This window comes from Phocoena phocoena, chromosome 3, assembly GCF_963924675.1.
Source record: "Phocoena phocoena chromosome 3, mPhoPho1.1, whole genome shotgun sequence".
NCBI lineage: Eukaryota > Metazoa > Chordata > Mammalia > Artiodactyla > Phocoenidae > Phocoena > Phocoena phocoena.
Genome location: NC_089221.1, coordinates 112,871,395 through 112,898,694, shown reverse-complemented (window position 1 = coordinate 112,898,694; position 27,300 = coordinate 112,871,395). Strand labels below are relative to the sequence as shown.

General features: G+C 39.6%; 2 protein-coding genes across 4 annotated transcripts in view; both read right to left on the bottom strand.

Annotated features, from left to right (window-relative positions):
- Positions 1-201: 201 nt before the first annotated feature.
- Positions 202-8,675, bottom strand: C3H5orf24 (chromosome 3 C5orf24 homolog). 2 transcript variants are annotated; one of them, XM_065875296.1, is made up of 2 exons: positions 1,969-2,395; positions 202-242 (listed from the first exon to the last, which is right to left on the bottom strand). In XM_065875296.1, exons 1-2 carry the CDS (start codon positions 2,393-2,395, stop codon positions 202-204), a joined length of 468 nt encoding a protein of 155 aa, XP_065731368.1. The 2 variants fall into 2 exon arrangements, with proteins under 2 accessions (XP_065731368.1, XP_065731367.1); XM_065875295.1 differs by lacking the exon at positions 202-242 and adding an exon at positions 8,464-8,675 and having other exon boundaries at positions 606-2,398.
- Positions 8,676-17,701: 9,026 nt separating this feature from the next.
- The window catches only part of DDX46 (DEAD-box helicase 46), a 60,554-nt gene continuing 50,955 nt past the window's right edge, over positions 17,702-27,300 (bottom strand). For both annotated transcript variants that reach the window (XM_065873928.1, XM_065873929.1), the window contains 4 exons: positions 26,488-26,706; positions 25,968-26,112; positions 18,935-19,008; positions 17,702-17,749 (listed from right to left, as the gene is read on the bottom strand). In XM_065873928.1, the coding sequence (XP_065730000.1) occupies positions 17,702-17,749; positions 18,935-19,008; positions 25,968-26,112; positions 26,488-26,706 (486 nt within the window). The remainder of the gene's footprint in view (positions 17,750-18,934; positions 19,009-25,967; positions 26,113-26,487; positions 26,707-27,300) is intronic.

Genomic DNA, 27,300 nt, shown 5'->3' with positions numbered 1-27,300 from the left:
TTCTGCAAGAAGAAACTCTTGTAGCAATTTAGCTGCCAGAATGTTACAACTGATTATGTAGTCATCCAACATTGTTCTCTATGGTTTGTGCAAAGCTAAAATTGTTGAGGTCACTGTCTTAGATGCCAGTGCACACACAGTCCCCACATACAATGCAACACCTCTTACTGTAAAGAGCAGCATAAAGTCCAGCTCATTGTGTCAGGCATCACTGGAACACCTGAAGGCTTGCTGCTTTTTTCCTGATAAAAAAGGTATGAAACATGACATCCATTTGCAGTCAGTTTGCAGTAACTGAGAGCAAGCCCAAACAACACAGTATGTGCCCTTTTAAAATTTTAATTATTTTAAAAGTTTTGGGGTCCTGCATATCTACATTATAATCTCAAAAGGCATTTAAGCTCACAAATACATATACACTGTAACTTTAAAGTTCAGTGGAATTTTTTTTTCCAAATCCGAAGTTTATAATAGTTTATTTTATTTAGAACTCAGAATAAATAAAATGTATATTAACAAAGAATATTACTTTCAGAAAGAGGGAAGAGAGACATCCCCCTGTCCCTTCTATACGTATCTACCCAATACGTTTTTTTCTTTCCTATCTATTTTGCTTCTAAAGCAAACACTGTCAGAAAAAAAATTTATTTTGAATGAAGTGGTCTCACTGGAGCAAACATGAGATTTTTAATTAAACTAACCAACATATTTCTTACATGTTTCATGCATAGATGGATTCCTATATACTTCTTAATATTTGGGTTCTGACAGTCAGAAAACTACATTTTGTTTATACCAGTTTTACAGTCTACCATTCAATTTTTGTCCTTTGGTAGATACAGACCCGAAACCACAGTAACTGCTAATGCAATGGGACAATTTATCAGAGAAAACTAAAAACTATTCTTAATGAATGAACATTAATAAATGCTTTAAGCATAATGCTTTAAAACTAAGTATATGAAAGACAAAATGTAGTAACTATAGCAACATGCAGACCTTAAGAATGCTTCTTTTCCTACTATATTAAATATGCTATTCTCAGAATGCACTGTATTCAATATTTCACCAAAAATGTAATGTGCAGTTTTTATAAAAAAGTTTATTTTTTTTTGTAAATATGAATTGTTTGTAGTGTTTGGTATACATGCTCTTAGGCAATTAAAAAATACACAACCTAACATGGCTGAAAGGCAAACACTAAAGAATTTTTAAAGGAATAATAGTTAAATCAATTAATGCCATGTAGATCAATAAATAGGAAGCTGCTTAAACCTAGAACATTAAAAATAAGATTTTTAACATATGAAATCTAAGTAAATGCCAAAGCATACAAATATCTGTGTCTTGTCTCATGAACATGTTACAAAAAAACCTCACAGCCACTACCTCAAGTAATCCTGAATCATTAGTTTGCTCTGTTCCATCAGTTAATAATACCTTAGATATTATCTTTATTATATTGTAAGCTTACTTCACAAGCTAATAGGTATAACGGTTTCAGTTGTTTAGTACATGAAGCATCTATTTAGAATGACCCAAAAGTAGTAATGAAATGAGACACAACCATAACTCTAAAGGAAAAGCAAAAATGATTTAAATAGGTGTTACACTTGAACCTATGTACAAAGACAATGCCACTGCTATGCCCTGAGTGCATCTGTCAGCATATGACAGTTTCTGAGCAAAAGCAGGAAAAAAAAAATCAAATGGGAAAACAAATTTGGAAAGCCCAGGCCATAAAATCATGTATGTCAAAATAAAACCAAGAAGCTTTGGAATTATTCACAATCTTCCTTCTAAACCTGGCCCTCCTTTCCTGCCTCATTCACTCATTGGGCGGCTTGATTTCGCTGCTGGTTTCCTCTACGCCATGAACTGCTCTACCATGCATCATAGGGTAAGGAAAAGCAGCAGTCCCACAGCCATAACCAAGATCGGCAAGACGGGATAGAGCTTTAATGCTACCTGGAGGTCTCCCTGGGCTGACTTTGTATCCCGCAGCTTTAGTTGTACCCAAAGGTCTGCCTGGACTTGTCTTAAATCCAGCTGCTTTGGTGGTTCCCAGGGGTCTGCCCGTGCTGGTCCGGTATCCTGCTGATTTGGTGGTTCCTGAAGGCCGGCCACGCTTACCAGATCGGTTGAGATTTTTCTTTTTCTTTAGTTCATCTTTTATCTCTATGCTTCTGCCACTTGTAGTCTGCAAGTGTGTTTCATTTAATGGGTCTTGCCTCTGACAAGCCATTGGTTTGTGGCTGACTGTGTGGCTGTATTTGTTTTGCTGGGAGGAATATATGTCAAACTGATCAGCAGCTCTCATGGCATCTTCACTGAGGCAGGAAGGTTTGCCAGGCCCACAAAAAGCTGGATTACTGCTGGCAACGGGATGCATCATTTTCTACCAAAAATAAAAGACAAATATGCATAAATACACATATACAAATATATATCTGTATGACAGCATTTAGTGGGAAAACAGTCTGTCTTCCAACAACTATGCAGGCTCTCTAAAATTAGCTGACAGGCAGGACTCCAGACCACTTATAAACAAACACACATCAGCAGATTCAGATACTTTTTTTTCCCCTCAATTTAATCACTGGCAGGCACAAATGCCATGCAAGATAACTCTAGTTCTGATTTTGTAGTTACAATGTTCTCTACTTAGGAATTAGCAAAGTGTGTACATGAAATCTGCTACATTTTGTAGGCTCTTTTCTTTTAGACTACTAAATCCTAAAAAGATAATAATAAAGACAAGAATTGTTATTAACATGATTCTTTTTTTCTTAAGTTTCCCTAGCATTCTTAGAATGTCTTCCTTTGGCCTTTCATTATATTTCCCACATGTATACTTCTGATCTGGCCAGTTTTCACAAGGTGGACACTTCCTTATCATTATCATCATTTATTATTTATACAGAATCCTGAGTGTATGTTACACTTTACAAAAGACAGAATGTACCAAGGAAAGAACACAGTCTGTTGGGCAAAGGTACTGACTCCCTCTAAACTATTCTATCCAAACAGGAGGCAATAACAACATAAAGGGTAAACAAAGGTTTCCATTAGGGCTTCCCTGGTGGCGCAGTGGTTGTGAGTCCAAAAAAAAAAAAAGAAAGTATTTTATTATGATTGTTACACATGTTTTTGTAGTATAAGTCTCTGTAGTTTCTATAAATGTTCACTTATTTCAGCTAATGGAAACTTTTTTTTTTTTTTTGCAGTACACGGGCCTCTCACTGTCGTGGCGTCTCCCGTTGCGGAGCACAGGCTCCGGATGCGCAGGGTCAGCGGCCATGGCTCACGGGCCCAGCCGCGCGGCGACATGTGGGATCTTCCTGGACCGGGGCACGAACCCGCGTCCCCTGCATCGGCAGGCGGACTCTCAACCACTGCGCCACCAGGGAAGCCCAAAACTTTCTATTTTTAAAGTGTGGTTATCAAGACAAAAAGTTGAATGTGCCGCACTGCTTTCTCCCTTGACCATAAATAATGATGTGGATCTTCTTCCAAGAGCTCTGTGGCTTATTAACAAACAGTCCAAACTCTCTATCTGTGAATTGTTTCTCTATTTAGCCATATCGTTTAGACACACAGAAATGAGAGTCTATATAGACTACAGTATTATATTTCAATTACGTAAAAAACAAAAAAACCCACATGGGTTCCAATTCATATTTTGAAAGAGTCACAAATGTATACGAAGGTCCAGCCCCAAGTTGTTAGAAGTTCGCCTGCACCTTTCATAAATGTAAAATTGTACCAAAACCTCAGTTATGAAAATAGTTACTCCCAGAGGCTAAGAATAGATAATCAATGTGAGCCAAAACCACTGCAAATTTATTTCAGTTATAAAGGTAAAAGGAAATGGAAATGAAGTCAAAGAACTGAATTCAGTTACATTACTAAATATTTGCTGAGAATCAACAGATATAGAGCCACTGGCCAGCTAGCTTAAAGTCTTAACTATGAAGGAAAAACATTTACAACGAGAAGCTACTTGTTTATGGCAGAAGCCTTATAGACTTCAAAACATAAAACAAGAGTGAGCTAAACACAAACATTAAATGGAGTGATTCTTCACTTATTCCCCAAGGATAGAGAATGAGTTTATTATCACTTCATTTGCTCAAATTCTAATTTCAGATGAGAAATAAGAGATCTGATTCACTTTGTTATAAAGCAGAAACTAACACACCACTGTAAAGCAATTATACCCCAATAAAGATGTTTAAAAAAAAAAAAAGAAATAAGAAGAGATCATCAAGATGTGTTCCAAATGTAATGATATTAGCTGAAAGTTTTTTCAGATTTTTCTATGTGCCAGGTAATAAGTTTGGCCCTTTGCACATTATCTGACTTAATCATCACTACAGTTCAACTCCATGGGGAACATATTGTTAGCTCTGTTTTACAGAAACTGAGGCAGGAACTTTAAGCAACTTGCCAGGGTCACACATTAGGAAATGGTAAAGCCAAATACAAATTCAGATAATCTGACTTCAGAACCAACTGGGGTTCTCAACAGCACCACTATCATTTGAGTCAGATAATTCTTTTGGGTGGGGGCAGGTGGAGGATGGGGTTGTCCTGTGCATTTTAAGATGCTTAGCAGCATCCCTGGCGTCTACCCACTCCACCCTCTTGATGTCAGTAGCTACACCCTCCTCTTTACCCTCCCAATCTGTGACAAGCAAAATATTCTCCAGACATTGCCAAATATTCCTTGGGGGTTAAAATCTGCCACCTATCATGGGAATCACTCAGCTATACTAAAATGAAAACAGAAAACTCAATTTCAAATACTCCTGTTGGTCTTCCCTGGTGTCACAGTGGTTAAGAATCCACCTGCCAATGCAGGGGACACAGGTTCGAGCCCTGGCCTGGGAAGACTCCACATGCCGCGGAGCAACTAAGCCCAGGCGCCACAACTACTGAGCCTGCACTCTAGAGCCCGTGAGCCACAACTACTGAAGCCCGCCTGCCTAGAGACCGTGCTCCACAACAAGAGAAGCCACCTCAATGAGAAGTCTGTGCACCGCAACGAAGAGTAGCCCCCGCTCGCCGCAACTAGAGAAAGCCCACGCACAGCAACGAAGACCTAACTCAGCCAAAAATAAATAAATAATTTATAAAAAAAATAAAACACTCCTGTTGAAGTTTTTATTCACATCTTAAGCTCCTACCTCTCCAAATATCCATAAAATCTGTTGATAACTTCTCCAAATAATCATAAAACCGTTCTGTTGATAACCTCTCCAAATATCCACAGAACCTTTCTATTGATAACATCTACAACATCTAAATCAAATAGATTTGTTTTCCAAATTGAAAAAAAGCCAACGTTGGGATTTGTGAAGGGACCAACCACATTCCTCTCCCCTACAAGTTATAAACTAACTGAGAAATATACACAGGAATTAGATAGGAATCAAAATACTAGTTTATTGCCAATAAAACTAGACTAGAGCCCACATGCAAATACAAAGAGAAACACACTGAGACCTTTGAGCAGATTATAAGAGAAAAAGTGGTCACTTTTTCTTTCTTTCTTTGGGCCGTGCCCTGAGGCTTGGACCACACAGTGAAAGTGCCGAGAGTCTTAACCACTGGACTGTCAGGGAATTCCCAAAGTGATCCCTTTTTCAATTTTATTATTCAGAAATCACCCTGCTGGAAAGCTCTAGTATAAAGAGATAGAAAGGTACCAGTTCTCTTCCATAAGCAGCACTGCCAGTAAAGGGAGAAAATGTTTTTTCTTATAATCTGTTTCAATGGTTTATAGCTCATTCCTTTTAAGTTCCTATCACTAACTTACCAAAATCTTCCCTCTGGACCTTACTTCCTTTAACTTCATTTTCTCTTAATATATCAGAACATTCACCATCTATTATCACTCAGGATATACAGTCTCAGCTTACATTATGTTAGGCTTTCAGAAGCAAGATTCTGCCACATATCCTTTACTCAGACAACCAACACTGAAGAAAAACACACCATTTAAACAGTAGACCTGCAATAAAAAAAAAAAAAATCCACCCATCTTCAACTACTTTAATCTTCTCCAGGAATTTATGAATTTGGTTTGCATTATGTTAATTAACTTCTGACACTGCTCACGTTTATTGAGGGCCAACTCCATGCAAAACACTATTCTAAGCATCAGGACACAAAATAGACAGGAGTAAAGCTCTTTATCCCAGGGAAGATAGTAAGATACTGACTTAAAGAACATTTCTAAAGGGCAAGTCTTCTATATGTTCTATATTTTCCTTCCCTGCTACCACCAAGAAATCAGTACAGTATTCTGCTTACTCAATTACTGATTAAGAAGCTGGACAAGAAATTTACTATGACTTTTACTCATGTAAATAGTTAAATAAAGGGGCTTCCCTGGTGGCTCAGTGGTTAAGAATCTGCCTGCCAAGTCAGGGGACATGGGTTCGAGCCCTGGTCCAGGAAGATCCCACATTCCATGGAGCAGCTAAGCCCGTGCACCACAACCACTGAGCCCGTGCTCTAGAGCCGGCGTGCCACAAATACTGAAGCCCACGCACCTAGAGCCCGTGCTCCGCAATAAGAGAAGCCACCGCAATGAGAAGCCCGTGCACTGCAACGAAGAGTAGACCCCACTCGCCGCAACTAGAGAAAGCCCATACGCAGCAACAAAGACCCAACACAGCCAAAAATAAATAAGTAAATTTATTATTTTTTTTAAGTTAACTGAAACAAGAAACAGAGCTAAAACCAATCCCTTTCTACTTTCAGGTGTCAACTTTTTAAGATGGGAGTCAGCACCATTAGATCCTTGTGTGCATAACCATCATACATAAACAGGCGGGCGCATACAGAATTTGTATGTTTTGTTTGTTTGTTTGTGGTACGCGGGCCTCTCAACGCCGTGGCCTCTCCCGCTGCGGAGCACAGGCTCCGGACGCGCATGCCCAGCGGCCATGGCTCACGGGCCCAGCCGCTCCGCGGCATATGGGATCTTCCCGGACTGGGGCACGAACCCACGTCCCTTGCATTGGCAGGCGGGCGCTCAACCACTGCGCCACCAGGGAAGCCGCAGAATTTGTATGTTTGTATGCAGTATGTGCATATACAAGCATTAATCCTACATTTAATAATGCCTCCCTGGTTCCACCTCAGGGCTCGCCAGCTAACTGTTCTTTCTTGAAAGACTCTTCCCATGCTATAGTACAGAGTTCATTGAAAGCATACAGGCCACATTTCTTAATAGAGTCAGAATGAATACTACATTTCTCGAAAGTTTGGGCTGAACGAAATCCAAGAATACAAAACTAGCAAAGGTTAATAATCTTTTAAAATAGTTCACTAAATATAAGGGAATCAACTAAGAGCTTCGATATATTTTAACTATGACTAAATTAGAATTCTTAAAAGCATATGCTAAAACTTGCCATCCCTGAAGCTGTTTTACTGCGTATTTAACCCCTGAAGTCTTTCCGTGGGCTGTTCTTTACGAAATAATTCCTTTTCCTTCTCTTGAATGTGGCAGTCATCACTGTCAACATAAAGAACTATTTTTAGTAACTTCACAATGCATTCATTTTTAAACATGGAGAAAATCTTCCTTTCAAGAAAACCAAGTTCTGCTCTCTTCCGAGGAGCGAACACCACATAATTCTCAGAGGTTATTTCAGGTCATTTGACTTGTAACAACTAGCTAAAATCATATGCGATTTTATAATTCTAAATGAAAGTCCATTGGTGATCGACCTCAATCACTCAGAAAGTCTATTCAGCAAAGGCTAAAACAAATGCCAGTAGCGACGCATCCTGCTCCACCACGGAAAGTTCTGATACTAGGAGAGAACATAAATAACGGTCTTCTTTGTCTTCTTTCTACTCTTTAATTGTGCCTCCACGGCGCAGTTTCCCCAGTGCCGGAATCCTTATTTGACAAGAGGTGTTTAAAAATTTATTACCTGTTGTGCCCGAAAGCGATTATTAATGTATCAGCAATAAGAACTTTTCAGCAAATACACGCCCACACTAAAGAAAGGGTTGTGAACCCTCTTCAATAATCATAACTGATAGCCCGCTGTCGTGCATCGGAGTTCTGCAAGCTGGTCAAGTCCACAGGCCACTCCATCTAGACGTCCATCTCGAAGCCAGCAAACATTAATTTAAAGTGATGGCGGGGAGGAATGAGGATCCTGACCTCGCAAAGAAAAGAAAGGGTGACCCCTCCCCCCGCCGCAGGAGGAATTTCCCCTAAATAATGGCTTCAAGCCCGGAGAAGAGCAGGCTACGACCGGGGTCACTCCTCTCGCTTCGAGCTAGGCCAGAGCCCCTTCTCAGGCGCGGGTCGGAGACCTGTTCTCACCAGCTGGCTAGGCCCTCATTCTGGCCCCCTCCTTGCCTTCTCCACGAGCACCCGCCGCCCCGACTCTGCTCCCGGCCAGTCTGACAAACCCCCGCGCGCCCACCTACCTCAGCCGCCAGTAGCCCGGCCCCTCAGCGCGCCCAGGGGCTGCCCATCGGCTGGGAACCTCACGCTGGCGCCGCTCTCTTTCCAGCCCGGCGCCTCTACACTGCGCGTAGAGCCCAAGACAGAGGAAAAGTAGGCAGGGCGGCGGCAGCGGCGAAGCGGACGCTGGTTCACAGCTCCGACCTCAACCACCGCTCACAGTGCACCACCGGACCGAGCAGGAAGAGGCCACCACAGCCCCGTGGAGCAAGCAGCGGCGTGCGCGAGCTCGCGAGTACCGCGCACGCGCGCGCACGCGCACGCACACGCACACGCACACGCACACGCACGTCGCGAGACCCAATCTCCCGCCGACGACCAGCACGCAAGCCTGGGGAGAGTAGCCCAGGGAGCCGGGCTGCGCTTGCGCGGCAAGGGGACGACAGGAGGTGGGGCTTAGGAAGGAGCTCCTTAGGCTCTGGTGCAGATTGCACGACCAAAGGGATAACTTCCTAACGTGGATTTTTCAACCCAATCCTGTGATGCTGGATCTACTACCGACCCCATTTTTCAGATTACAGGACTAATAAATGGTGGAGTCAGGATTTGAACCCAGCATTCTTGTTACAGAAACTGTGCTTTTAATCACCGTTGGCAAAAAGATTTATTAATCCCTTATTGTGCTAGGTGCTGCCCAAAGCACATTAAAAGGATTCAGCCTCTTTTAGTTACTTACGAATGGGTGGGGTGAAATCTCCACCTGCAAATAAAATGGGGAATATTCAGATAACATGAGGCGTTTGGGCCCTCAGTCCTAGCACCATGTAATAATGAAAAGCCTCATTTTGTGAAGCTAATATTAAAAGTTTAAGTTTTTATATCCATGACCTCCTCTGAATTACCATATTCTTCATTCCACCATCACAGGAAGGGATGGGACAAGAATTAGCTTGCTTACAAAATCTCCCCTTCTATGTAGCTGTTGCGAGATTTCTGGCATATGGGTCACCCCATACAAGCCACTTAGCACAAGGGATTAGTTTCCCTGGTTCTTCTGTCCGTTAATTCTAAAATGTCAGAAAGGAGAGGATCCAGAATTAGGAAGGCTGCCGAGAGGAAGACACTTTTTTTTTTTTTTAATAAATCATGGTTGTTGTTTTATTTTAAAACTTTTATTTTTTCCAGCCAGGCTCTGCTGCTTGCAAGATCCTAGTTCCCAGCCCCAGCAGTGAAAGCGGAGAGTCCTAACCACTGGACCACCAGGGGATTCCCAGGAAGACACTTCTTTGACAGCATGAAGAGGCCAGAGGCAGGTGCTTATCCCTTTTGCCCATGCAATGAAGACTGTTTGAGGAGATAATTCTTAACACTGAATTGCACCATGAGCACAACACCTGGCCCAGTGCTGCTGTCAGCTGGAAATAAAGAGCAACAACTTTTCTGGGTGAGTACACAAGCCAGGAGGCAAACCAAATACAGTATATACAACAGGCAAGCGCAATCATTTTTTGGCAAGCAGGGTTTTGTAAAATGATTCTAACAATCATTCTAATTACTCCTATAGAATACTAGAAAACAGGACTGATCATACTATTGCTCATATATAAAAGGAGAATACCAATATAGAAAACAGCTAAAACATGTACACAGATTTTAGGGGATATTAAGTAGCCTTCCAAAAAACTTTTTGAAAACAAGTTTTCTCTAAGGAAGTTTTCTTTTTTATTCTTGAAGGGAAATGTGAGAATGCACTGCTGTGCTGCCGTACCATGACTATTCCAGATCCATAACTTTAAACTTCCAACTGAAATGGCGTTTGTACATAAAACCACTTAAGCAGAAAACTTTTGTGAATTCCCTGGTGCTCCAGTGGTTAGGACTCCCCACTTTCACCGCCAAGGGCCCAGGGTTCAATCCCTGGTCAGGGAACTAAGATCCCCGCAAGCTGCAAGGCGCGGCCAAAAAAAAAACTTTCACACTAATAAGGTCAAATGATTTGCAGGCCCAATGGGGAAGTAGCCAGAGTAATGGAGGAAGTCAGACATTCCCGGGTTTGAATGTCTGTCTGCCATTCACCTCCTATGGTACCTCGGACAAGTCACTGCTTTTTCCAGAAGTTTCCATATGTGTGAAATGAAGGGCTGTGAAATAAAATGAGCTAATAGGTAAAGAAAGATGTGGATTTAAATCCTCAGTCTACCACTTACTAGCTGTGTGACTATGGACAAGTAACTAGTTAATTCAACATATTTATTGAATTCAAAGTACAAGCTATGCAGGACAGACAAGGTCCCTAACATCAGGAAGTTTACATTCTGGTGTGGTAGGCAGAAACTCAAAATAATCAAAATACAGTGTTAAATGCAATGATCTGGTGTTTTCGGATAATTATCTCAGGTTGGTCTTCATGAGGTGCTATAGTACACAAAACACAGGTAGATAAATGGGTATGCTTTTTCAAGAGCATATCCATTTATCATCATTTCATTTGCAAAAAGCACACTTTTAATTGTCACACTATTTGACTTACCTCCAAACATTTCTTCAATAGTGTATACCTGTGAAATACGATTTGGACCCAGTTCGACATTTTTCATTCCTTCTCCAAAAACCTCAGCCTGGCCCAGAGTAGGCCAGATAATATAGACAAACCACTAGTTAATAAGACTTTTGCATGATAAGCGGTGATTGTATACATGTGAATGGAAGGCCATAAAAGGAATATTCGACTAGAGTGGGAAACTGGCTGCCCCTAAAGACCTTTCAATTAAGGCAACAAGTGTCCTTAAATGCTATTCATTCGAACCGAAAGATATCCATAGGAAAAATGAATCTCACTTTCTAGATTTTATCAGTAGCCACTGACTGTCCTTGCTAGATATACAGCTTATAGCAATACTGAAAGACACAGCAATATTGAAAGATAGCCTAAGAAAATGCACTCCCATTCACCCATTGTAATAAGAGTACTAATATTTATTGAATGCTTACCATATGCCAGGCACTGTTTTTATATGCTTTAATGCTTTATATGTATTATTTCATCGTATCCTCACAAAAACAGATAGGTATTATCTCTATTTTATGTATGAAAAAAATGAGACATTTTAAAGCATTTAATCAACTTGCCTAAGGTTGTCCAAGTATCACCCAATATGTGAATTTATTTATAATTATGTATATGAACTGTTATTCTAAACTGTAATAATACTATACATGATATATCATGTAACAACATATTATAAAATCTACTCAAAAAATGTAAAGGATGAGATTTAATGTGGACTTTTTTTTTTTTTTGGCTGTGTCGGGTCTTATTTGCGGCACGCAGGCTCTTCGTTGCAGCGCTCAGGCTTCTCTCGTTGTGGCGTGCGGGTTTTCTCTTCTCTAGTTGCGGCGCGCAGGCTCCAGAGCGCGTAAGCTCTGTAGTTTGCGGCCTGTGGGCTTGGTAGCTGTGGTGCGCGGGCTTAGCTGCCCCACAGCATGTGGGAACCTAAAAGATGAGATTTCAAAGAAGAAATACAAATAGAGGATCCAGTGTTTTCTCCCTTTTTCCAATGGCTTACTAAACATGTGCCCCACTTTGAAGACCACTGCTTTAGATAACAGGCAGTCAAAATCCAAGAACAAAACAAAGTGAAGATTATCAGTGGCTTTCAAACTTGAGTATGTATCACAGAATTAGTACCATCCCAAACACACTTATAATAGCAACTCTAGACTGTAAAAAGTTACAGGGGAACTTGGGCTCTCTTTAAAGACATCCACTCCCCTGCTCTTTCCATGGAGCTTTCCAAATCTGAGACTTGGGCCGTGGGCTGGCTTGGGGGCTGGGGAGGACTCTTTTTCAAAAGTCTACAGTAGAGTTCTAGGAATCTCAGCTCCCAGAAGCCTCCCTCAGGCAAAGGCATGGAAAGAAAATATTACCTTCGATATTACCTTGCACTGGCTGGACACAGGCACCTGAGAGCCTCCTAGGAATTCAGGAATAAAGGCCAAGGACACTTTAACACCCAAGGCTGCTAGAACTGCTGGGAGTTGACAGGCTGCAAAAAAATCCACCTACTACCAAGTGCCAAGTTCAAATGACATGCTTTTTCTGTGGTCAAAGAGCACATTTTTCATACTGAATCCTCACATTTTCTGTATTCTATAATAGGCAAAATTGTGAAAAGGGACTAATACTCAAAACATGAAGTATCACGTATTTCCATTTATTAAAGATAATTAGGATTTTCTTAAATTCTGAAACTCTATAGCTTTTACAGTAATCCTAATGATATCTGCGAGAGTAACTCTGAGTTCCAGTTTTCCAAAGGGGTTAAAACTTTTTTTTATTTCACATTTTTATCCCTCTAGAAGAACAAGGTTAACACAAATATAGAATTTTTAAAGGCTTGAGCTTCAAAATCACGAACTTCTATAAGCTTATGCCATATTTGGAAGAGAACAAGGTCAAGAAAAATAATCAAAAGTAAATTCCTCACTAGTCATGTGATTTGATGGTATGCACTTACATACCAGTTTGGCCATAAAGCCCCAGAAAGGTGAGACCACTGATATTGTTGGGATATTGCAAAGAATTCATTTGCTTACACTTTTTCTTCATGTCTCTACTTGGACTCCTGCTCAAGTAAAATTATAAGTTGATACAGAAAAAAAGGACCTTCAAATATCTGCAATGGTAATACACCAGGGAATCTTTACCTAGTGATGGAAATGTAGCCACCTTCAGCTCCAGAGAGCTGGCCTAAAAACACAGCATAAGTTTCACTAAGCAACATGTAAGATGTTGCTATACTCCAAGTCAAATGCCTCACTCCAGTGAGAATTTATTAAGGTTTTCTGGTGGTTACAACACCTCAACTGAATAAAATGTTAGGACATCCCCTCTACCTATCCACACACATTCATCCGTTCTCTTTCTCTCTTTATATTTACATACACACTTTTTTAAAGGTTAACTTCAGCTTTTCATGCCAGAAGCAGAAGGCATAAGAAAATGTCAATAGATTCCAATTCTTACATAAAACTATATACCACAATGTGAAGAACTGGTAGCTCCAGACTCAGTTCTAAGAGGAAGAGTATTCTCATTGACCACATTGGGCTAGCCACTCAGAATTCACGCCTGTTACATGTACTTAGCATCCATCATCTAAAAAGGACCAGAATGGGGCATTTTACTAAACAAAATATAGTTTTTTACCCTGGACTTCACTTCAACTACCATTTTCCCCCCAGCCCCTATCTTTTTATTTAAAAAAATTTTTAAACATCTTTACTGGAGTATAATTGCTTTACAATGTTGTGTTAGTTTCTGCTGTATAACAAAGTGCATCAGCTATATGTATACATATACCCCCATATCCCCTCCCTCTTGTGCCTCCCTCCCACCCTCCCTATCCTACCCCTCTAGGTGGTCACAAAGCACCGAGCTGATCTCCCTGTGCTATGCAGCTGCTTCCCACTAGCTGTCTGTTTTACATTTGGTAGTATATATATGTCAATGCTACTCTCACTTCGTCCCAGCTTACCCTTCCCCCTCCCCATGTCCTCAAGTCCATTCTCTACATCTGCGTCTTTATTCCTGTCTTGCCCCTAGGTTCATCAGAACCATTTTTTTTAAGAGTCCATATATATGTGTTAGCATACGGTATGTTTTTCTCTTTCTGACTTACTTCCCTCTTTATGACAGAGTCGAGGTCCATCCTCCTCCCTACAAATAACTCAATTTTGTTTCTTTTTATGGTTGAGTAATATTCCATTGTATACATGTGCCACATCTTCTTTTTCTATTCATCCATCGATGGACACTTGGGTTGGTTCCATATCCTGGCTATTGTAAATAGTGCTGCAATGAACAGTGTGGTACATGACTCTTTCTGAATTATGGTTTTCTCAGGGTATATGCCCAGTAGTGGAATTGCTGGGTCATATGGTAGTTCTATTTTTGGTTTCTTAAGGAACCTCCATACTGTTCTCCATAGTGGCTGTATTAATTTACATTCCCACCAACAGTGCAAGAGAGTTCCCTTTTCTCCACACCCTCTCCAGCATTTATTGTTTGTAGATTTTTTAAAATTTCTTTATTTTTTGGCTGCGTTGGGTTTTTGTTGCTGGGCACAGGCTTTCTCTAGTTGTGGCAAGCAGGGGCTACTCTTCATTGCGGCTCGCGGGTTTCTCATTGCGGTGGCTTCTCTTGTTGCGGAGCACGAGCTCTAGGCATATGGGCTTCAGTAGTTGTGGCTTGCGGGCTCTAGACAGCAGGCTCAGTAGTTGTGGCGCACAGTCTTAGTTGCTCCACGGCATTTGGGATCTTCCTGGGCCAGGGCTCAAACCCATGTCCCCTGCATTGGCAGGCAGATTCTTAACCACTGCACCACCAGGGAAGTCCCTGTAGATTTTTTGATGATGGCCATTCTGACCGGTGTGAGGTGATACCTCATTGTGGTTTGATTTGCATTTTTCTAATGATTAGTGATGTTGAGCGTCCTTTCATGTGTTTGTTGGCCATCTGTATATTTTCTTTGGAGATATAGGTCTTCCCCCCATTTTTGGATTGGGTTGTTCTTTTTTGATATTGACCCCCAGCTCTTATCTTAAACAAGTGCTATGTTATCTGCCACTAAAGGACTTTAGCTGATGGTTTTATAAAGCAAAGCAAGGCATCATAGGAAAAAGAGCTCACACACAGACAAGTTATAACTTTGGAGGCTTTGCTCTCTAGCATGTGTTTCTTAAGGTGCTGATGAATTATTTAGAAGTGGGCTCCACAGCTGGCTTCGTAGGATTTATACATCCCAGGTACTCAAGAGCTGGTTCTGCTCAAACAAAAACTTCTTTGCACATAGGGGATGCCTCCCTCAAAAGAAGGACTGCAGTCACAGGTATACTGTGACTACCAGTTCAATACAACGTGCATACCAACAAGGCTAGTAAGGTATGAATATATCAGATAATAAACTGTCTAAAAGGAGTTGAAGAGAATCTAGCCGTTATCATTTCATTCTATACTTCCATTTTCTAAGAATGAGTGTCACTGTGATAAAACACCAACTGGCACATGGACCCATTATTTCACCTACAGCCTATCTTAGGCCAAATACAAACACCATTAAAGACTAAGAGCCTTCTTCAGGAAGATATTTTTGGATAGAACTATATATTTTGTGTTGCTAGAATTTTTTTAAAAAGATACAGAGAGTATAATACCTCTCTCACATGCCTAGCAATGTAAACAAAATTAGATAAACAGCAGAAAACATTTCAGCAAAGATAATTTTAGGAAAACTCAGACTAAATTAACTTTATTTTATAAGGAATTTAGAAAACATGAGCAAATATTGATATTGCATTAAAAAAACAAATTAACTGGTACGTCATTCAAATCTTAAAAATCAAAGAGTGTGACACTAAAAAAATGTAATAACAGGGGCTTCCCTGGTGGCGCAGTGGTTGAGAGTCCACCTGCCGATGCAGGGGACACGGGTTCGTGCCCCGGTCCGGGAAGATCCCACATGCCGCGGAGCAGCTAGGCCTGTGGGCCATGGCCGCTGAGCCTGCGCGTCCGGAGCCTGTGCTCCGCAACGGGAGAGGCCACAACAGCGAGAGGCCCGCATACAACAACAAAACAAAACAAAACAAAAAAAATGTAATAACAGAGAAATGTGCTTCATTTTAACAAAGTACTATCAGTGGCTTATTACAACTAGATATACAAACATAAAGGTAATAATGCTAAAATGATGTAAAACTCTGAATCTCAAAGTGATGGAGTAGGCTGAAGGGAGCACCAATTGCCATCAATGTGCAACTGCAACATATTCTATCAAAAGAAACAAACTACCATTAGATAACAAAAATAAGGATATAAATAAAATGGGGGAGGGGGGAGGAGCCCAATATGCCTGAAATCTTATAGTAAATGGTTTATTTGGTTCTGTTGCTGTGTTGTGTCTGTTTTCTTCCTCTAAGAATAAAAGAGGATATGTGAGGGATCCAAGAATATTTCCAAGTTATACCTTAGATTTTCATTAAGGATAACTTTATATTGAAGAAATCATGATTGATACTCCTTGTCACTTTAACCACCTAACATACTATTAAAATAATTTAACAGCTATAATATTCTTTGGTTTTTTTCTTTTTTAAAAACTCTAAGTCAAGAATACTCAAGGGAACTTCTATATCTTTTAATTTAAGAAATACATCTATTTAATTCCTGAAAATTTTATTTTTTCAAGAAGTGACAACAATATGAAGTTCTAATACACCAGGAGTCTTGAAAAAAATTAGGTGATCCAATTATAGCAATTTAAATTAGAATATTCAGGAAATATATCTGAAGGCTCAAAAATATAATTTATGATTCTTTGTGAACTGAATTTCACTGAGAAATGCTTAAAGTCTAAGTTTAAAATGTGAGTGCCATTATGCATTTTTTAAGAAAGAAAATTCACAACCTATTCAATAATCCTGAAGAAAAATCAGATTGGTATGGTGTTTGTATGTACAGATGCATAAACGAACACTTTCAGGGGAAGAAAACAATCATATTAATATTTATAGGCTACAAATCACTTTCTCTTAAGGAAGATTAGAAAAGAGTTAGTAGCTAGGCACAGAGCCAGAGGTTGTTAGGGGAACCTAAAAGTAGTAAATACTAAAACTCTTAGCAGCGTAAAGGAATGCAAAAAATTCTTATACTACAAATTTTTAATTTTACAAAACCAAAAACCAGTCCAACTATGGCCCATACATGATAATAAAAATTGAAACAAAAACTGTGAATGCATTTTGTAAAAATTCTATTATAATATTCTTAAATATAGTTCATATTGTTCCACTGAGTCAAGTAAGATTTAAGCTCAAGGTGGTCACAAAATTAGAGAATTTTACCTTTTCTGAGGAGATTATCACAATTTCATTGCAAGAAGATAAGGTGAATAGCCCCTTAGCGACTTATATACTTTATTTCCTTCAATGGAAAGTCCAAATATTTTAATTTTCTTACGCTTCTGGAATATTATCCAGATTTACATTAAAGGGCACTTTAATGAAAACTTTAAATATAGTTTGATAATTCTGGGGATACTTACTGAAAGAAAATTCATTAGCAAATACTGGTTTCTTGTATTTAAAAAAAAATCAGCAAGAAAGAATTTTTAAAATCTTAACTTAAAATACACTGTAAACTGCAGACAACAATTGCCACATGTATCACAGACCAGCACAGGTAAAAAGTTTTTTCCAGATGTTTTATAAGACTTTGTATCTTCCTTTATTTGTTGGTTGGTATGAATTTTGCTACAAGAGAAAATAAAAGGCATATGATCAGTAAAAGGGAGGGGAAAAAATATGTTAAGTAATTTCCTTTACAAACTTATAAAACTATCAGATATTTAAAATAAAAAATATTAATATTATATTGAGGAAGAAAGAACTATTCAACAATCATCTCCCTGTGTTCACTCGACTGTTCCTTAACAACGGTTCTGAACCAACTTAATGGTGGTGGCATTCTTTTTCTATCACTGCTTGGTGAAAGTCACTTGATTTAAACGTTGTTTTTATTCTTCCCTCTTGTTTTGTGTACCTTCTATTCTTTAAATTTTTTATCCACCCGAAAGAATGCTCTGTAAGGGAAATTTTAGAAAAGCCCTCAAAAACACATTCTTAGAGAAAGGATAAAGTTTCCTTTCAAAGGGTCCTCATCCCAATGTACACATTGTAGGGAGAGTTTACAGGGATGTGTCTGCTTCCTTTGGAAAGGTGGTCTATAAAAGGCCGCTTTATCCAAAATCAAATTAAGTCCTCATCAAAGTTTAAAAACACTCAAAACACCTAAGTTTAAAAACACTGGCAAAAATGTAGAGAAACTGGAATTTTCATACACTGCTGAAGGTAATGTAAACTGGTGTAACTACTCTGCTAAACTACACATACCCTATAACTAGCAATTCTAGTCCAAGGTATATACTCAAGAAAATAATATATTAACGTGTACCAAAGAGACATGGAAGAATGTTCATAGAAGCATTATTCATAAAAACCAAAAACTAAAACGACCTCGAAGTCTAAAACATAAATTAACTGTGGTATATTCACATGCTTAAATACTGTACTATTTAATACTACTGATTTCCTCAAAGTAATGTTGAGTGAAAGAAATCAGATATAAAAGAGTACACAGCATTTGATTCCACTTATATGGAGTTCAAAATTAGGCGAAACTAATCTGCAATGTTGAAAGTCAGAATAATGTTACATTTGGGGGCAATGAATAGTGACAAGGAGGGGCATGAGCAGGGCTTCTGGGATACTGGTGATGTTCTATATTTCTTCAACTGGGTAGTGTTCACATCAGTGTGCTTATTTTGTGAAAATTCATCAAACTATATGTATATCATTTGTCTACTTCTCTTATTTATATTATAGTTCAATAAAACATTTACTAAAACAAATAAATAAGTCCTTGAGGTTTTCACTCACCAGCCGGATCAGTTCTTCTTTTATAAGCCTGGTGATTTCTGCCTTTGCTTTCTGCACAGCCAGTTCATTGGCACCTGGTGAGTGAGTGGAGAACATTATTTGTATTACTAGATTTATGCTGGATGTTTATCCACTGCATAGAGATCAGTACATGACTTTCAGCAACATTGTACTACTTGCCAAGATAGTCTTTCAATACCTGGTGGAACATCATCTACATTGTATCATGGCTGCTTATTATTACGATTACTTTTAGAGTTTCAAATGTAGCCAGTGACGTTAGTGTTAAGAATGTTAAGGTTAGTGAGGTACTAGTGTTACAAGTTCTTGGTATGTTGGTATGCAAAGAAAAGATAATTCGCAATTTGTCCAGAAGAGAAGAAGAAAAAGTAAAAGGAAAATATAACTTCCTAGGTTCATTTATTTAGCAAATATTTATTGGATGTTTATTATGCTCTTTAAAGTCAGCAAATGTTTTGGAAAAGTGTCACCTGAGCAAAGTCTTAAAGATGAATGGAGGACTAGCCAAGTTGGAGGAGGAGAGATGACATGAAAAGTATTTTACAAAGGGAATCATGTGTGTAATGGTACAGATTAAGAAAGTCATGCTTAACTACTGAAAAGTAAGAGAGGTACAGCATGGTTGAAAAATTTTAAAACTGTGTGAAAGAACACAGCAAGATAGCCAAGGAGGTGAGGTAGGCTGAAGACATTTGTATAGTTATAAATTCAAGAAACATTAAGCACCCAGCATGTATGCTATTACTATAAGAGATTCATTATACAAAGTACTCATTCATCTCTTTATGATCTTTTGGGCTACTAGAAAAACAAACTTGTAAAGATATTACAGCAAGATGAGTAGGTAGTAAGTAGTCTACCAGAGCAACTTTTATTATTACTAATTTTTTTTCCCAAAATATGTTTAATGATGTGTCTTTTTTTTTTTTTGCGGTACGCGGGCCTCTCACTGCTGTGGCCTTTCCTGTTGCGGAGCACAGGCTCCGGACGCGCAGGCTCAGCGGCCATGGCTCACGGGCCCAGCCGCTCCGCGGCATGTGGGATCTTCCCGGACCGGGGCACGAACCTAGGCCCCCCGCATCGGCAGGCGGACTCCCAACCACTGCGCCACCAAGGAAGCCCTATTATTTTTTTAATAAAATTTTATTTATTTATTTTTCGCTGCATTGGGTCTTCATTGCTGTGCGCAGGCTTTCTCTAGTTGTGGCAAGCGGGGGCTACTTACTCTTCGCTGCAGTGTGCAGGCTTCTCATTGTGGTGGCTTCTCTTGTTGCAGAGCACAGGCTCTAGGTGCGCGGGCTTCAGTAGTTGTGGCTCGCGGGCTCTAGAGCGCAGGCTCGGTAGTTGTGGCACATGGGCTTAGTTGCTCCACAGCATGTGGGATCATCCCAGACCAGGTCTCAAACCCATGTCCCCTGCACTGGCAGGCAGATTCTTAACCACTGCGTCACCAGGGAAGTCCCCAGAGCAACTTTTAAATATCACTTCTTCCAAGAATCTTTCCTAACTTCTCCAGGTGGGGTTAAGTGTTTTTTCCCTCAGGGCTCTCACAGGATTATGTTCATACCATCATGAGAGCACATTTTTTTTTTTTGGCCACGTGTGCGGCATGTGGAATCTTAGTTTCCTGAGAAGGAATTGAACCCCTGCCCCCAGGAGCGGAAGTGTGGAGTCTTAACCACTGGGCCACCAGGGAAGTCCCTGAAAGCACTTTTTTTTTTTTTTTTTTTTTTTTTTGCGGTACACGGGCCTCTCACTGTTGTGGCCTCTCCCATTGCGGAGCACAGGCTCCGGACGCGCAGGCTCAGCGGCCATGGCTCACGGGCCCAGCCGCTCTGCGGCATGTGGGATTTTCCCGGACCGGGGCACGAACCTGTGTCCCCTGCATCGGCAGGCGGACTCTCAACCACTGCGCCACCAGGGAAGCCCTTGAAAGCACATTTTTAAGGTAGAATGGACAAGATGTTTTTTCTGACTAGATGTGAACGGTGAAGAAGAGGAACAAAGATGCTAAGAGTTGAGCAGCAAGTAAAGAAAATAACAGGTAATAAAGGAGATACTGAATCCAAGAGGAAGAACAGGTGCTACTATTAGCAGTGATAGTGGATGAAATTCGATTCTGAGATCGTTGTGGCTGAGGTGCTCAGGGGACACCAAGTTGGAAATTTCAGTAAGGCCAATGGAAACAAGGAGCAGAAGTAGAGGAGAGACGGAGATTAGAGAGCCATCAAGGCTAAGTGTGGAGGGATTTGAAGCCAGGGGACAATGCCAGGAAGTAGGTACGTCTAGAGAGGTAACACGGTGCACACCTATAAAAGGAATAGAGCTGGACCAAAGAAGCAGACTAGAGATTAAGGACTAGGAGTGAAATGTCAAAGAATAAAAGAAGACCGGGGTTGTAGAGAACTATGTTTTTATCATTAAAAAAAAAATGATGGCATGTGGAACTTCCCCGATCAGAGATCGAACCCATGTCCCCTGCAGTAGAAGCTCGAAGTCTTAACCACTGAACCACTGGGGAAGTCCTGTTCTTATCATTTTATATAAGAAAATCAAATAAGGAAAACAATTCACAAGAAATGGGAAAATTTCCCCCCTTATTAGATATGCTTTTTCAAACCCATAGAGAGGAGAGGAGAGGAAAGGAGGAAGGGAGGAGTGGGAGGGAGAAGAGGAAGAAAAGAAATGGGAGGGGGGAGGGGAGGAGGAGGAAGTGGAGAAAGAAGAGGAGGAGAAGGAGGAGGAAGAAAAAGAAACAGTTTAACAACAGGAAGGAAAGGGCCATGAGTACGGCTGTGAAGTCAGAGCAACATTATCTAATCTAAGCCCTACACCTCGACCAGCCACTGACCAAAACATTTTAAAGCTGTGGGTGCTGGAAGGGAAGAAAGGTAGATGAACGTGGAGCCAAGGGTATAATCAAGAGCCAAGCCAGAATGAAAATTATTTAAAAAATGAAATTCAGGAGGAAAATATGCTACTTGGCATGAGTTGATGTGTAGCCTGTTGACATTCTCTGCTGTTTTAAAAAGAAGGAAAATGATACTCCCACCCAGCTCCAAGTGAAGAGCAATTTTCCTGCGTTAGTTAGAGCCTGACCATTTGGACCAGTTTAAATTTTTGACTGACACAGCTTATTTAGGTAATAGGTTACATATGTTTATAAGCTGTCATGAAAAAGTGGCATTTCCTTTCATTGGTCCCAAAACAACTCTGGCTGCTTTTAAGGGATTCTCCACTAGTAAAAACAGAGGGTCACAAAACAGGCTATAAATTATACAGGCTGGCTAGGCACGTACGTCCTTCCTGTTCTCCTTCCCACTGCCGGGAGCTGCTGAGCCACACAGAGCCTCTAAGGAGCCAGGCAGTGGGGTCCCTCCAATTACAGAACTAGAAACAGATGACACTAGGCTCCTTCCAACACCTGTTTTCATCCTATTAGTATTCAGTTGATTTGGTTGGAGTTTCAAAAACTAAAAGATCCTTTAAATCTAATCATCTATGAAAATTCTCAAAGCTTTAGGTCATTTTAATTACCAATCTCCAGCTCTTATTTAGCATATTTATGTTGCCAGAATTCTCAAGATTCATTTCTGACAAGGTTATCTTTTTACTGGGGGAGAGAAACCTTGCTTAGATTATAAAAATTAGATGTTACTTCCTAAATACAAGTTGACAGTGGAAAGAAGCACCCAGAACCACTTTAGGTGAATGAAAAAGTCAGCAGAAGCTGTGGGCTTCTCATTTCACTTCACTTGGTAGTACAGGAGATATGTTCTGATAAAGTTATATACAAATTAAACCTGGAATACATTAATTATACTACACTAAATAAGTATAATTACCTTTAAATTAATGAATTATATATGGGATCCTTTTTCAAAGCAAACAATCATCTCTGATTTACCTCTTTAAAAGGCAGTCATTTAAAATACTGGTTTTGAAATCTTAGAGATATTCAGAATAAACTACAGTTATGTTATTGCAAAAAAAAATACAATACTGGTTTTGCTTAAATGACACCTATGACATTCAAGCTGAATATACAAGGATGACTCCATGTTTACAAAAGGTTTTATCATCAGATTCTACTGAATGACATCCTGTATGGCCTAATGAACACAGTAGTAAGAGAGAGCTGTCCAGTTCCAAGTGCAGAAAGATTTCAGTGTAATTTTCTCTCCTTGAACGCTGAGGTGCCAGCAACCCGCATTTTGCCTCACAATAAGGAACAGTGTCACATGATTCAGAAACACACTGAGTCACTGGCAGAGCGAAAGTCTTTCAGGATACATAAAAGGGTGCCATTTAAAAACCTGACTTGAAATAGATATGATCCAGTTTCTCAAAGTCACAATCACAAACAAAAAAATATAACTTGCCTAGTTCTGGACCCACATTCTTTGCATACCATTTAACATATGTATGAATATTACTGTACTGTAAAGGTAGAATTTCAATAATATGGAAAACATAAAGGCTATATCTGAGTTTTACCTTCGCCACAATTCTTCATTTTAAAAAGTCCGAAAGTGAGAGTGACATCAGTGAAAATGGCACAGGAGGGAATTTCAAAAGCCTGTCCCTCCACAAAAGCAGTGAATAAACTTGCAAAAACTATTAAAATCAATTTTATCAGAATTCAGAAACTAATAAAAACCTTACATCAACCAGGCAAACCCTTATTAAAGGAGAAAAAAACAAAACCCCAGCTCAATCCTGGTAACAAAACTTTTCTGTTTTTTAACTTACTCTGATCCTATCAAGCATTTTGACCAGGAAACAACTTCTACTTAGGGTAAATGAGATGCACACTGCACGTGCATTTCTCTTCTTGTAGTCTTTATGTTAAGAAGTCACACAAAAACAATTTGAGGTCACCAGTTAAAAGTAAAGTAAATAGGCACAGTACTAATTTACTTTCACATCTGTGAAATTCTTTGTTTTGGCCAGGAAAGAATCAAACCCGAAAAATAAGTCCTCGGGCTTCCCTGGTGGCGCAGTGGTTGAGAGTCCGCCTGCCGATGCGGGGGGCCTGGGTTCGTGCCCCGGTCCGGGCAGATCCCACATGCCGCGGAGTGGCTGGGCCCATGAGCCATGGCCGCTGAGCCTGCGCGTCCGGAGCCTGTGCTCCGCAACGGGAGAGGCCACAATAGTGAGAGGCCCGCGTACCGCAAGAAAAAAAAAAAGTCCTCATATATATTTAAATCATTTTTAGTTTATATTTATTTCAGTAAGGAACTTACATACAGTTATAAAGTCCTCACCAAAATCAAAGGAATGCCAAAATATAACAAGAAAATACTAACTAGTGATAAACCTTATTTACAATATACTTTCAGTTTGTATTTCCATTGATCTTTCCAGCAACAAACTTTAGAGCTGAGCTAGCCAATTCAGTAGCCATCAGCTATGTGGCTATTTAGATTTAAGTTAATAAAAATTAAATTAAATTTAAAATTTCTTGGTCACACTGGCCGTATTTCAAGTGCTCCACAGCCATCAGAGTTTTTATTGGACGGTGCGGCTTTAGAGAGATCACGTGGATATGCCTGTCAAATAATATTTTGTGTGCAGAAGAGAAGTGGCTCTAGAGCATGATCAGATGCATTATTCAGAAAATTTATCAAGTGCCTACCATGTGTCAGACACTGGGAATACAGAAGATGATAAAGTCACTGCATTCACAGAGCTCTAGTAGGGGAGACAGAAACAAGTAAAAATATACTATAATTTCTACGTAATGAGTACTGTGAAGAAAAACAAAGCAAGTAAAGGGCTACAGAGTGGTGAAATGAGATCAAGTAAGGCTTCCTTGTTAGAAGTGATGTGTATAACTCAAAGGACTAGACTGGTGTTTAAGATTATACAAGGTATGGGAGAGCTCCTTTGCAGCCAGCTAAGCCATTTAAGCAGTAGATATGCAGACCCTGGATTTACATGACACATGGAGTAAAACCTCTTCACAGCTACAACACCAGTGTTCAAAAAATATTTAGTTCATTAAGTAGATGAAATGGATCTGTGGCTGGTCTATGCTTAAAAATCTATTATTAAAATGTTCAAATTAAATATAAATGAAGAGAGACAAGTTATCTACCATGCAGTACATAACGAAGTAGGAAAAAAATCAAACTGGAAACTGTCTTTTGAATTCATTCATGAATGTATAAAATAAGGTTAAAAAACACACCTGATCACTCTTAGATAACGCATTACTTATACCCTTTAAGGGACTTCCTTGGTGGCGCAGTGGTTAAGAATCTGCCTGCCAATGCAGGGGACATGGGTTCGAGCCCTGGTCCGGGAAGATTCCACATGTGTGGAGCAACTAAGCCCGTGCGCCATAACTACTGAGCCTGTGCTCTACAACCCGCGTGCTGCAACTACTGAAGCCCATCCGCCTAGAGCCCGTGCTCCACAATCAGAGACACCACCGCAATGAGAAGCCTGCACACCGCAACAAAGAGTAGCCCCCGTTGACCACAACTAGAGAAAGCCCGCGCAAAGCAATGAAGACCCAACTCAGCCAAAAATAAAGAAATAAATATACCCTGTGAGTTATGGTATTAATTGTCCTATCCTGCTTTTTAAAAAGGTATGTATGAACTTTTAGGCATAAAATCACAGGCAACATTTGCTTGGATAAACAAGCATTAAGTGGACTATTATATATAGTTGATTTACTTTCTAACCTAAACTTCGGCCTGAACGTTCTACTTACTGGAAGCATAAACAAACCAGTCCTGAAAATACATGTTTTCTTATAGAGTGATTTTCAATTTGACCAAATTGTCAAAACTGAAAGAGTCCCAAACACAGATCATTCACCTCTATATATGTACTAAACTTCTAAATAAAGACCACAGTGATAGATGAAACTATTTTTTTTCTTATAGGTGTTCCTCATTTTCAGTCCTCTCTAGAACTGACCTCATATTCTTTCTGTGTCTATTACATCTATATCAACTGTGATCTAACTCAAGATTGAAACAGAACGAACAGTACATACTTTCAATTGCCAAGTAAATTTTCCGCTCTCCTTCCTTGGGTTCTTTGCCAGGTGGGAAGTATGTTCCTCTGATTGTAATTGCAGCTTCAGAATATTCACTGATTCTCTGAAGAGCTTCCTTAGAGGTAACTTTCCACCTAGCAGTCTATGAAATAAAGAGTGGGGGGACAATTATACTCCAATAAAGATGTTAAAAAAATAAAATAAAAAAGAGTGGGGGGAAAATCACTTTACAACAGAATAAAGAAACCTGATGTACTGACAAAGAATAGGTTAACTAAATCATATTATGGTCAATATTAAGATTATAATTAATACCTGCATCATAAATTCATTTAGATTCTAATGTAACTAGAACATAATCATAAATATGGAATTTCTAGTGTTGTCTCCCCATCTAGATAAAAAGTAAAGCAGCCATTTAAATGTTCATGGGTTTTAAACAAGGCATTTTCGCTCCTAAAATAGGAGTTTCTACTCTACAATAAAAAAAAAAAAAAAGTTTAAATCTGTTACTTGCCTGTGGGAAGTCATTGATCTCTAATTCTTCTTCATATCTCTTAAAAGATTCATTCTGTCCACCATCCTGTCTCTCCTCTTCTTGTTTCTCCAAAGGCACATAATTAAGCTTGGCATTGATCTTTTCGGCAAGTTGCTCTGCAATGGTTTTTGCAGAGACAGTGGGAGCCAGGATGGTGCCACCTCTAAGAATTGCATTGGTGGCCTGCTGCATCACATCCTGCAGTTAAAGAAGACCTACAGTCAAATCTCAAATGAGAGCAGAGACAAGACCAAATATCCCACCACAAAGTATTCTCTGGAAAGCCACTAACTAAAAGCATCTTTCTAATGTAAAGTGCTACCCGTAAGTGCAATTTAACAGCATATATTTATAACAGACAGTTTAATATATCTCCCTTACGTGATGAGAAAACAATAATATTCAATTCTACATTAAAAACTCTACTGAATCATACATAATTAGGTAACTCTTGATATCAAATATAGTATAATATTTCTAAAATCATTTACATACTTTGTGGCTACTAGGAGTTTTCCTCTGAATCAGAATCTTTGCCCACTACCACCACTGAGCTCTTCCTTCCCCCATGGACCAACCCAACATTCTATAAATTACAGTAAATGATTTTACTCAACACATTTTTTTAAATTTGAACTTAATTTTACTATGTGCCTAACGCAGAGATAATTCTTCTGTGGGTAATACACGACTCACACCACAAGCTCTTCTAACAACAGCGAAAAGTTAGAGCCATTTGTTTTCACAATAGTTATTAGTAGCAATAATCCAAGAGAATATTAGGTGAGGTGC

Bases quoted from the DNA above. Each gene is read 5' to 3' on its own strand.
- C3H5orf24 (XM_065875295.1), bottom strand. From the start codon at position 2,395: ATGATGCATCCCGTTGCCAGCAGTAATCCAGCTTTTTGTGGGCCTGGC.